Here is a 13,471-nt window from a genome sequence, read left to right as displayed (position 1 = left end):
GATTTTAGATTCCCTTAATCAGTCCTCTCTTGTCAGCTCCTATTGTAAAGGCAAAGAGGTGGGAACTGAAAAAGCACCTTGGAGGTCTTCTAGTCCAACAGATGGGAAACTGACAGATTGACAATCGAGAGACTGAGGCCCAGAGAAGTCAAGAGGCTGGTCCAAGATCAAACACCTGCTTAGCAGCAGAGCAAAGCTAGAGTCACAGCATGTTTCCTTACTCCAGGACTAGGCTTGATTTTTTTAAATCAACTTCAACACACATTCTTGCCTAGATAGACCAGGAAGTAAAGGCAACAGACATTTCTTGAGCACCAATAGATGCCTCGACATACATTTTTTTAATACTCTAAACAATTTTCTGATATAGTTATTCTCCTCATGTTCAAAATTATGAAAAAAAGGAAAACTGAGGCTCAAAAAGGTTCAATTACTTGCCCAAAGTCACACATCAAGAAAGGAGACAGCTGGGATTTCAACTCCACAGCCCACATTCAAGAAACAGCGATAACTTTGATATTGGCAACTATCAGAGCCACAACTAGCCTATGTGTGAACCCAGATCATATGTTCCAGGAAGTCTAGATGCACTTGTTAATGACAACCATATATAACATGCAGTGAATCCCCCTTACACTGTGAAATTATAATACATCTTTCAGTGACCTTTTTTTTAATGCAGACTGTTTATATTTTGAGATCTAAAAACTGTCCCCTAAATATTTTACATATATACCACTTATTTACCACTTACCAGGTCTCCTGTAAAACGTTTGTGAAGAAATGATGTCTAAAAGATAACACGCCAAACTGATTCACTATATTCCAGGGTAACTTGTTTATTTTCCATTACTTAAAGTATATTTACTTGTATCTCAATGTCTTATGTCACTTGGGATTGTAGCTGGCATAGCTGGGATGAGAAATACACCAGTGGAATTCATTTGCAATTCATTTATTGTCAGATCTAGGGTTTGGCCTTGATCGTTTCTCACCAGAGGGTACTCTCATTTGCTATGAGTGATATGGTGTTTGTTAGCCAACAATCGAAAGGTCCTAATAGGCAGGGCAGCCAGGGCCGAACACATGGAGGGTCCCACATGTCCCAGCTGCTCTCCAAATAGAGTGGTAGATAGAGGCAGAGTGTGTGTGGTGAAGATACAGATGGAAGAACCCAGCCATTGCCAAAACCAGAGTCATAAATCTGCCACAGTGTGCATAGTGGCATCCAATGTGGGCTGAAGGCCCGGCAGGAAAGAAGAGAGGCCCCTTCCTTTGTCGAGCAGAATCTTCTCTCTCTCTCCAAGCAGAATCAGGCCCTGAATGAGACTATAGGATCCAGTGGATGGAGAAATAGCACCCTATGTGTGGTCAGCAAAATGCAGAAAAATGAACATCCACGAAGCCCACTCACTGGGGTCTGAGAGCTGGATTGTTCGTCAGCAAGCTTTATGTCCATCACAGTCTTAACTAAGAACCAGGAATATCTTCCTACCTGTTAGTTATAAAATGACCCTCTTCCCCTCTCTCTTCCTTCCTTCCTTATGTAGAGATTCACTATCACTTAATGTATTCCACACATTATGTCAGTAACTAGATATATAGGTTAGTATATATCCTTGCTCACATTTTTCTTTTTGCTTCATACCTCAATTGTGATTTGAATATTGCTGGCCAATAATAATAATTCTAGTACTGCTTATTATCTTTGACATGAGAGTCTTAGGACGTTTTACTTATGGATGTATTTGAGCCCTGTACCCTTTTGTGTGACAAGTTCTGTTTGGTCTGGTATGCCTGGGAATGATTTTGTTTAGATTTGTGTGTATGTACCTATGTGTGCCACCTGTGTTTTTAACAAGAATAGGTCATGTGTAGATTTTCTCACACATCTTGCTTTGCGTCCTCTTGTGTGAGTAGTGGAAAGCTTCACTGAATGGAGAACTTCTAGAATTTGCACATCTCTTTCCTATAGAATATAACGTTTTTGGCTTCTGAAATAGCTGAGGCAAACAATGCTTATTTCTTATTTATTCTCATGTGTTTATCACTCTCCATTCCATTTTCCTGATTTACTTTTTAATCATATGTCATTTTACAAAATTACATGATATATTTATTAGTTTGTGTAACCCTCCCCCCCATGCAGCTGTTCACAGCTATGCCTCCGGTGCTAGAACAATTCCTGGCAGAATGGGTACTCCCAATCCAAAAATGTTGAATACAAAATGAGTACATGAGTGAATTTAGTTCAAAAGAGAGAATTCACTTTCTGTTACTTAGTTCTTGGTTTTTATTTATTCTTAAGGAATACCCCAAGACTTGCGTGCTTTCTGGCCTATATTAGGAACTTCCTGCAGTGCTCATCTTCAGAGAAATTAAGGTCATAGGGTTTTATCCGTGAATAGATCCTCTAAATATTCACTCTTTTATTTATTCAACAAATATTGATTGAGGCTATTATATACCAGTCCCTGTTCTAGGCACTGTACAAAGAAGGGCAAAAGTCTTTCCTGTAAGGACATCATAGTCAAATGAAGAGGCACATACAAATCATAATTGCCATTAATTTGATAGATGTCAGGATATAGATCTGTGTAATGTGTTGTGGGAGCAATGACAAGACAGGATGTCCCTTTTCCTGAGGGGACCTGGCAAAGGCTTTGGGAAAGACAGTGACATTTTCACTGAGTCTGGAAGGATAAATAATGGAAATCATTTTTCCTTCTTTATAGTCTACCTGATTAAACCTGCATTCCAAAACACTTTCATGAATATGATATACTTAATTCATTCAACATTGAATAACTGCTATGAACCTTATACTGGGCTGGGTCTTGCAGGTATAAGAAAATAAGACAGGCAGGTCATCCCATAACAAAGAATAACACTAATAATATGTAATTGTGATAAGAACTAGAAAGGAGAAACACAAGGTAAGAGATTCATGTACAATGAGAATACCTAAGCTGGTCTGTGGGATCAGAGAGAGCTCCCTCAAGAAAATAGTATTTCACGTATCTGAGCTTGCTTGAATCTATCCCCATCTGTTCACTAAGATAAAGCACAGTATTGCAGTTCCATCCTGTACAGTAGGGACAAACAAAGCCCCTTGGCACCTTATTTTGGCAAAAATAGGCCTTAAGAGGGAGGACTGAGTTTTTCAAATTATCCAATATTTTTACACAGCAGAGTATCAACTCATTGTTGATTCCACGGGATGTTAGGCACCAAATATTTCTAACTCTGCACAGCCATACTTACGTAGCACCCGCCAAGGTGATCTATGCTGGCTCACTGTTTGCCTGTCCAACCCTGAATTCTGTCTATTCCTGCTGACTTCTTATCCCACCCCATTCTGACTTGCCCATAGTTCTATTTCCACTACACCATTCTATCTTATACTTGAGTATCATGAGTTTTCAGTGTTTAAAGCATATTACATTTAACTTGTTTTCTATGTTCTCAATCTTAAACACAAATTCAATAAATATTTTTATTGAGTCACTACTATGTAAAAATGTCCTAGTTGAGAAGAAGGACTCTGGAACCAGGTTTTCCTGGCTTCAGGGCTGGGGTTTGTGACTTACTAGCTCTGACAGCCTTGGACAAATTATTTAAGCCTTCTGTGCCTCAGGTGTCTTATCTATACAATCAGGATAACAGTGTCTACTTATAGGTCACATTCTAGAGCCACTTCAGACAGTATCTGACTGTGTGTGGCCATGTCCCTGAGACCTTCAGTTTCTTCACTCATAAAAGGAAGGGGGGAAAAATCTATAAATGATTCTAGTTTTAAAATTCTATAGTTTAATTTCCATCACCCGTGTGCCATTCATGATGTTGTCATCTTTATCCATCTAAGCAGATATTCCATGATGACAGGAGGAATGTAAGCATGGGAATTCATAAAACATTAATAAAGTTTATCTAAAACCCCAGCAAATGCATAGCAAAGAAGAGCATCTATAAGGTTGCATTCTTCTGGGGAAATGTTGAGATTAGGATAGGAAAATAAAAATGGCATACGAGGTGGTGGCAAGCTTGGACTTTGGCACCCAGTTGCCCTGGGTACCAATCTCAGTTCAGCCACATGCCAGTTGTATGCTCTGGAGGGTAAGTTACTTAACCTTGATGAACTTTCATTCTTCACCAGTAGAGCGAGGGTAGTAATACATACACTAGGGATCTTGCGAGCATGAAAAATACTATGATAAAGTGCCTGACACCCAGTTTTCAATGGATAATGGTAATTATTAACTTTTTATTCTTCATTGATGATTTTCAGTCTTCAGTTGTGGCAGTGTTAGAGTTGGTGACAACTTGCCTCATGCCAGTTCCTTATTTTAAATGGGAATACCCTGTGGTGGGTGCTTAAGCATAGTGAAGAAACATAAGATGTGGTCCCTGTTATCAGGGAGCTTACAATCTCTGCAAAGGCATTATGATTTAAATGGTAATATACATGTATTAGTTCAAGATAACAGGAGAGAGGTGCCAGTCGTTAAGAAGGGATAGTCAACCAGTTCAGACTAGGAGAAATATAGCTCAGGCAAATGTGTTCAAAAATAAGGATCTATCATCTAAATGATGGTAGTATTGCCACATAATGAAGTAATAATTTATTACAATGTGTATGTGCAATGCATTGTTGGGCACATTGACTGTCCCAGTCATTCCTCATTATTGCAACTCACACATTCAGTTAAAAAATTCAATCTCAGCATGAGTGAGCCTTATCATAAATTATTACAATTTATTGTTTCAACTTATGTTTTTATATGACCTTAGAATTTAATATTATAGCCTAAAATCTGTCTGAAATTATCGATTATTGCTCTCTCCAATTCTTTTGAAAAGTTAAATGCAATCTACTAGTTAACTCTCCATCTCTCCAACATGCTATCTTTTGAAAGGATTTTGAAGCCTCAAAAAAGAATTTTTTTAAAGCCACTGATCTCTTGTATTAGACAGCTCTCCAACTTGACATTTCTTAAACATTCCTTCCCCAGATTTTTATTGGTGAGATATCCATGTATTTCATAAAGTCAACCAGAGAATCTCTGATTGCCCAGGAGAAAACAATTCTAACCGGAGAATGCTGTTACCTGAACCCCTTACTCCGAAGGATCATAAGATTCATAGGTGAGTACAAGAGCATGCTGAGCTGAGCCCCTACTTACAAGTGAAATTTACTAAAGATGAACACACTCGATAAAATAAACTAAGCTCTGGCAGTATCAACTTTAAAAGCAAGGGTTGCTTTGGGGATTTTCCAGGAAGTGCAGAAATTGAGCCTGATCCTAGTACCAAGTCGAATGTTTTATCCTTGAGGTGAAGCAGTACTTATTAAATTGTCTTACAAATTATTTCAGCTTTGATTTTTTCCCCTATACTACATTTATATGAGATTCTCTCTGGACGTATATTTTAATATTGCCTGGGTATTGCTATATACCCTTTAGCTAAGTTAGACAAGGACAGGGACAGCATGGGAGACCAATAAAATGAATTTAGAAATAATCAAATTTCCTGACAAAGATTTCCCATCCAGTAATTTTGTTATGCGGGGAACTTAACAAAGTATGGGAAATCTAGCCCATCAGGTTCTTGAAAATAATGCCTTTCCAAAGTTGGAAAACAAATACTTTTATTAGGGTTCATGACAAGGAATAATGAAGGCATGTTCTACGTCCCTCCTTCTAGGACTTTTATAAAAACTTCTGAGGAGATATGGATGGTGATTATAGATATGGGAATGAATGTATACATGGGTATAGGTACGAATATAGATCTTGCAGTCTCTCCAACAGTAAGTACTCAACGAATACAAGTACTACAGCATTCTAATGAGATCCTGCAAATACCTGCTTCTTGGGAGCCAGGATAAAACTCCCCAAGTGTGAACATGGCTGGGATTCAAACCAGCCATGGTGCCATTTAGAACATATAGAACTGACTATTGAGAACATGAGGGCCAGAATACAACATGCTCTCAGCTCGTTTGGTTATCCTTGATCCCTTTTTTTTTTTTCCTATTATAGAAAAGGGTTGAATTTCCTCAAGTTATGAGCAAGAGAGCACATCAAAAGCAAATATGCAATAACTTATATGATTGGAGTGAAACGAGGAAAGCAGTAGAATGGGAAGCCTAAGAAAATCTAATTTAAAAGAAGCAAAGCTCAACATTAAAATAGTTTTCGACATTTACTGATGGTATTTGCAGAATGACCTGTGGAAATCTGTGGTCAGCTCCTTGGGTATACCCTAATCAATATGGCGTCACCACTGTCTAGTTCACTCATTCCTAACAGTGATGCCTTTCAAAGATGTCCAGAGTTTGGTCACTTCCCACCAGAGTGGCTAGATAATAAATCATCAAGGAGAAAAGAGAAGGAGAGAATAGAATATTTATTATACAGGATGCTGGACTAGACGCTTTATATACATTATTTCATTTAATCTACCGAACACCCTGTAAGGTAGGTTTCAGTCCTACTTGTGCAGATGAAGAATCTGGTTCGAAATGGGATAAAGTAACTTTTACCAAAGGGAAGGAAGGAGAGAGGGAGAGAGGGAAAGAGAGAGAAAGAGAAAGAATGTTTCCACACACGTACATAATTTGATTCTGGGAAGAAGATTTTGTGACCACTGTCTGATCTGCTTCCTGCTCACGTAATTAAAGCAAGTGTCTCAAAGCAGGGGCGTATTAGATTACAGTTAAATGGAAATATCTTTAAAAGTCACTTTTCTTTTTCCTTTTTGATTTTATTGGGATCATATTGGCTTATAACATTTTGTAATTTCAGGTGTACATTATTATATATCAGTTTCTGTGTAGACTGAATCATGCTCACCAGCAATACTTTAGCTTTTATCCATCACCATACATATTTGCCCCTTTACCCCTTTCACCCTCTCCCCACCCCCTTTCCTTCTGGTAACCACTAATCTATTCTCCTTACCCATGTGTTTGTTTATCTTCCACATGTGAGTGAAATCATACAGTGTTTGTCTTTCTCTGTCTGGCTTGTTTCCCTTAGCATAATACCCTCAAGGTCCATCCATCTTGTTGCAAATGGCATGATTTTGTCTTTTTTATGGCTGAGTAGTATTCCATTGTATATATATACCATATCTTCTTTATCCATTCATCTGTTGATGGGCACTTGAGTTGCTTTCACATTTTGGCTACTGTGAATAATGCTGTGATGAACATAGGGGTATGTAAATCTCTTTGAGTTGTTGATTTCATGATCTTTGGATAAATACCCAGTAGTGGGATAGCTGGATCGTATGGTATTTCTATTTTTAATTTTTTGAGGAATTTCCATACTGTTTTCCATGTAAAAGTCATTGTTATTTTTCTTTGGCAAGGATAAGTCATACCTATTTGTGACCCAGTCCAGCTGGGCCAGAATCCAAAGAATGGAAATTTTAACTGGCATCTATCATTTATATAGGTCTGCCTATATGCATTGACAGGGCAAGTTTCTGTTCATCAAGGAATGTCAGAAGATCCCCACCATCCAGGAATGAATCCTGCAGATTGCCTATTGTGGTACCTGAAATTCCCACTTTGGTTGCTGCCTTGGGCTGAGGCATGGTTTCAGGAAGACAACTATTAAAGTAGAAATTTCTCATCCTGGAGGAGTATCAAATTCCTATTTTCATAATCAATGGCACATTGGTCCATTAGGGTCCATCATAAGCTAGCAGAGAGGTAGATCCTGAGAGCATAAGCCAGGGACATTCAATTGAGATCAGTAGGAGTTCAGCAGCCTGAGCTACTGCTCATAGGGAGAGGATGCTGGAGTAGGGAGGCAGCCAGCAGGCGGCATGTAAGTCTTGGAGAATTACTGGAATCAGCAGTGAAAGGGAAGGAGGATGGCTGAGTAAAGAAACACTTGCTTCATGCTTTCGTTTTATGTCACCAGGATCTGTCCAGTTTCTTAAATCAAAAACTTAGAAGTTACCCTAAGCCATCTGGGAACTTGTTAGAAATGTAAATTCTTAGGCCTCATCCCACACCTAGTGAATCAGAAAATCTAGGGATGGAGGCTGATAATCTGATGACAAGTTATCCAGGCGGTTCTGATGCGTGCTAAAGTTGGAGAGCCACTGGTTTGGGCCATTTCGATTTCTTACCCCTTTAAGTGGTCTCTCTAAATCTTGTCTTGCAACTTGCCTCCATTCACCCCAGCCCTGCAAAAATGCCATCTGTTGACCATTTTGCAGATCTTTCTAGAGCAAAAAATATGATCAAGTCATTTCCCTGCTTAAAATCTTTCAATGTATCTCTAATGTTCTCAACATAACCTACAAGGCCCTTCATGATTTGAGGTCTTCTCATGTCTCCAGCCTCATCTTGTTCTACTCCCTCAGAAGGACCTCTTCTCTGACCCAGCTATACTGCTTTCCAGGCCCTCAGAAGGGCAGTGTGATGCCCCACTGCAGTTCCTGTTCACGTGCTGCTCCTTTTGCCCAGAATATCCCATTGCCACCCTCTCACCATTAAAGCTGAAAAATCCTACTCATCCTTCCGAATGCTGCTCCACAGCACCTCTTTACCAACCTGGACAGGGAGCCACCTCCTCTTCCAGGTCCCCACTGAGCCTTCCCCCTATGTCTTTTCTGTGCACTTACCACATTACCGTAATTACTGAAGTCTGTTCTTCGATTAGTTTGTGATCCCTTGGAGAGCAGAGACCGTATCTTTTTCACTCTATATCAACAGCATATTGCAAAGTGCCTGGCATATAATAAATTTTTAATAAATGTTTTGTTTTGGTTTTTTTTGAAAGAGCAAAGATCAAAGATATACTTAGTTAAATCACAGATCTGTCTAAAATTGCTTCCATAAATGCTGATTCTTAAATATTCACTGCCTCCTGTTTAATTAACTTTATTATCACTCTTCAGCTTAGTTCTAGGAAATTAAAGTGCATAAATAAGGCAACTTATAAGGGAAAGTCAGAGAAGTCTACAATGACTTTTCTTAGAGGAGAGTTGGAGGTGGGGAAGGAGTCTGTTTATCTTGAGAAAGGTAATGTACTTTTTCTGAGTATCTGAATTAATGTTTTTTCATAAGAGGAAAAAAAGTACTACTTGAAACAAAGATCTTTTAAATAGAGATGTTTCCTTTGAAAAAATTAAAGTAAAATAAGGCAGTAATCAAAATGTATTAGAAACATTATTGTAAGGAGTTTAACAGTCTTTTTTTCAAGCCCAGTAGCCAGCAAAATACATCCTATGCAATTGGCATTAGAAAATGACAATTGTTTTCGGCTAACTATGCTAATTAAGCTGAAATGGCATGACTTTTGGAGTTTATGTAATTATTCTAGAATCCATTACAAATGGTATTTCCCAACGAATACAATCATCATTGCAAAAATGGCCAATGAAGTAATAAAATATATATATATATATACTTTTTTTTTTGGTGAGGAAGATTGGCCCTGAGCTAACACCTGTTGCCAATCTTCCTCTTTTTAGGAAGACTGTCCCTGAGCTAACGTCTGTGCCAATCTCCCTGTATTTTGGATGTGGGATGTTGCCACAGCATGGCTTGATGAGTGGTGTGTAGGTCTGTGCCCGGGATCCAAACCCATGAACCCCAAGCAGCTGAAGCAGAAGACACGAACTTAACCGCTATGCCACTGGGCTGGCCTCAGAGAGAAAATGTTTTTAAAGAAAATAATGCTTTATGCTGTCAAGCATGAGAAAAACTTGGGATTCTAATACATTTCTGGTGAGACTAAGTTGGTATACTCTTTTTGCATAGCAATTTAACAGTATAGTTCAATAACATTAAAAATAACTTTTTTTCTTTTTTGGTGGAGAAGATTGGCCCTGAGCTAAGATCTGGTGCCAATCTCCCTCTTTTTGCTTGAGGAAGATTGTTGCTTAGCTAACATCTGTATCAATCTTCCTCTATTTTGTATGTGGGACATCACCATAGCATGCCTTGATGAGTGGTGCATAGGTCTGCACCTGGGATCTGAACCCATGAACCCTGGGCTGCCAAATCAGGGCATGTGAACTTAACTACTATGCCACTGGGCCAGCCCCTAACTGTCCTTTTGAACCCAAAATTCCTCTTCAAATAATATATCCTAAGGAAATGATCAGAGATGCAGATTAATTTTATCGACTAAAATTATTTAATCAAAATGTAAATGAGAAGTAATATATAATTTAATAATTATTATTAAAAATTAATAGTAATAGTATAATTAAAAAAAAATAATGCTGCCACCGTAAGTTTCAACCTTAGAAAATGGTATTTTTAAGAATTTTTAGTGAAAGGGGAAATATTCAAGATACAACATTATGTGAAAAAGTCAAGACACTGTAAGTCTATAATTATTTCAAAATAAAAAGGATACATTACATAAGTGTGTATGTATTTGTGTGTGTTTGGGGATGTGGATGTGCGTGTATCCCATAGAAAAGAGATTGAAGGGAAATATACTGTAAGTTCACTGTTGTCACTTCTGAGTTGTAGGATAATGGATGAATAATTTTTATTTTTTGCCTTCTATTGTTTTGTAATTTCCAATTTTTTATCATAACTACATATAATTTTAAAATTAGAAAAAGAGCTAAACATCATTTTTTTTTTTTTTAAAAAGGGGGAGGATTGTCAAAATAGAGGCCCTCCAGAAGGTTGGCTGAGTTCTTTAACATGGTCTTCAATGTAGAAAGCAGAGCTTAAAATGGTACCTTGGCTCCCGAATTCCTTGTCTTCTCTAGTCTGTGTGATATAGACTTGAACAGAGCACTCCTTGCCTCGTCTCAGAGATCCAAATTAAATTCTTTTTTTTTCCTGAGGAAGATTCTCCCTGAGCTAACATCTGTTGCCAGTCTTCCTCTTTTTGCTTGAGGAAGCTTCACCCTGAGCTAACATCTGTGCCAGTCTCCCTCTATTTCGTACATGGGTCACTGCCACAGCATGGCTTCTTGAGTGGTGTAGGTCTGTGCCCAGGAACTGAACCCAGGCTCCTGAAGTGGAGGGTGCTGATCTTAACCACAAGGCCACAGGGCTGGCCCCATCCAAATTAAATTTTAAGTAAGAAAATGGCAAGACAAGTGAAATCAAAGAGAAAATATTCAAATTAAACCATCTCCTCCTGTCGATAAATGCTAATTGTGTTGATCTTGACAGAGAAGATTAAATTCCTCTAATTCACAAATCCAATTTTTTCCCACAGTTCTTGTTATAAGAAAGATTCCTCTCAGGCTTTAGGTATAATCCTTCATAGCCAAACTCCTCTACCCATTTCTAAACTGTTGTATAAATTCTTCAGTTCTGTTTACATGATGTGGGAAGGGAGGAAAGGAATTGGCTGAACTAACAAATTTGACCAATATTTAATGAAAACAAATGTAGCCAAATTAGTGACACGTATTTAGATTTCTCCCTTTCCTCATTTGTTTCCCTCTCCATCCTTTCCCTTCTTATATCATTCCCTTTGGTATTGCATGAAAATGAATAGCAACAACAATACACAGATTTATGTTGTCAAAAGATAAAACCCTGCATTCCTTTTTCAGCAACAAAGACAAAATAAGGAAGTCACATTTTCCCATAAATTCATGAAGATAAGTTCAGTTAAATTCTTTTCATTCACAAATATACCTGAGTGAACATATTCTTGTAAATATAAATTATTAAATAGGAATTTTTAAATTTAATATTGAAGAGTAATGAATAAAAAGCATTAGAATTTAATGAGGGATTTTGGTTTGTTTGCCATATGGAAGGAAAACTAAATTAACTTTGCCTTCCTGAGTAACTCCTTTCTTTTAGGTTAAAGAAAAAACAGATCCAAATATGGCAAGATTAGACTGCCTATTAGCACCTGAAATAGCCTGTCATCCAGAAGCTATTTATTATGGACTTTCCATTTGAGATTGCATAGTTGCTCCATTATTACTTCTAATAAAAATTTAATTAAATTCCAGGCAAGTCTAATGCCATTTAGGTCAGGTCTAAGGACTGGGTAACACCAGACAGAATAGAAAGTGCCACGGTAAACAGTTAATTCATGTATCACTAATTAATTGCCATAAATTAAGTGTGATCTAAATGAAGCATGAATATTTTAAATTCAGTTTCAAAGGTCACAGTGTTTTATGGTTGTAAGAATTGATACCCTGAGACAAGCTTAATGTCAGCCTTTTCCAGAATGAGAAAATTCTTCTCAATTTTGAAAGTCATTTAAATCCATTTTATCTGAAGAGACTTTGATTCAATCAGTCCATTTTTACTTGCATTTGGTATTTATAATTAAATTTGAACTGGGGACTGCTCGTATTCATTCAGCCTTCAACGAATAATTTATTGGGCATCTACCATTACGCTAGGCACTGATGAAGGTGTTGAGGATATCTCAGTGAAACAAACAGAAAGAGGTTTGTCCTCACTGAGTTTATATTCTAGTGCGGGTAGACAGGCATTAAACAAAATAAATAAATTGTAGTGTTTGTTAGAAGATAAGTGCTATGGAGGAAAAATAATGTAGGGAAAGGAAATAGGGAGCTTGTGGAGGAAGACATACAATGTTAAATGGTGGGGGGAGGCTGTCCCACAGTGAGAATCGTCTAGAGTTGGCAGTGACTTCATAGCAGGGCTGAGCGATCAGGATGATGACCACCCCAGGAAACCAGGTGCCCGGTGAACTAGGCCAGCTCTATGTGCTGACAGAGGAAGGTGAGCCTGGCTAGGTAGTCTAAAAATAACTTGCAGTGCCCAGGCACCCAACCTTAGTTCTGAGACAAGAGGTAGACCATAAAACAAAAATATCAAGAGCAAGGCAGGGCATGGACCTTTAAGCAGATGGAGATATTTCCACAACCCAGAAACAAGAACCAGAGTTGAAGATCAAGTATATAGATCAGGAGGAGAAAACAAGGATGGATCCTAGGGAAAAAATGGAACCTTAGTTTCTGGACCCCATAAGCAGCCAAGCTACCAGACCTGGAGACTAAGATGTCTGGTACTTCCTACGAGGGGCCAGGATTGGCTCTGTGGGTGGGGATCAAGGATGCAGGGAAAGGAGGAATGCCGAAGCTGGAGCCTTGGTTGACCTAAAAGGCACAGCCAGGGATCAAGGCTGCTCAGGTCTCAAGAAGTTGTGATGAGGCTGCTTTTGGTTGCTCTGCTCAGTGCAGAGGACAAATTTGCTCCCCTTTGAGTGTCATCCTCCGTGAAGCAGAATATTACAGACCCGGACGAGACTCCTGGCCCAGAACTCTACAGGTTGCTCTGATTATCAAGAGGAAAGTTATTTAGTCAAATGAGACTCCAGTGACCCTTTTCCAAGGGCCTTCCCGAGCACTAGTGTTTAGGGGCTGAACTCAAATAAAATGATGAACTGAGCAGATTGTTGCTTTCTCTAGCACTTTGCAGGTTAGCCAATGCAAATTCATGGCACTCCAGGTAACTTAGTTGGTGTAAAGCAGA

The 13,471-nt window shown here is 38.5% G+C and overlaps 1 protein-coding gene across 9 annotated transcripts in view; it reads left to right on the top strand.

The window, feature by feature from the left end:
• Positions 1 to 13,471, top strand: part of PLPPR1 (phospholipid phosphatase related 1) — a 440,629-nt gene that overhangs the window by 403,713 nt on the left and 23,445 nt on the right. For all 9 annotated transcript variants that reach the window (XM_014842219.3, XM_070519119.1, XM_070519120.1 and 6 more), the window contains one exon: positions 5,013 to 5,145. In XM_014842219.3, the coding sequence (XP_014697705.1) occupies positions 5,013 to 5,145 (133 nt within the window). The remainder of the gene's footprint in view (positions 1 to 5,012; positions 5,146 to 13,471) is intronic.

The sequence above is a fragment of the Equus asinus genome, chromosome 10 (genome assembly GCF_041296235.1).
Source record: "Equus asinus isolate D_3611 breed Donkey chromosome 10, EquAss-T2T_v2, whole genome shotgun sequence".
NCBI classification, from domain to species: Eukaryota; Metazoa; Chordata; class Mammalia; order Perissodactyla; family Equidae; genus Equus; species Equus asinus.
Note: the sequence above shows the minus strand (reverse complement) of the source record. Positions and strands in the feature narration are given on the sequence as shown.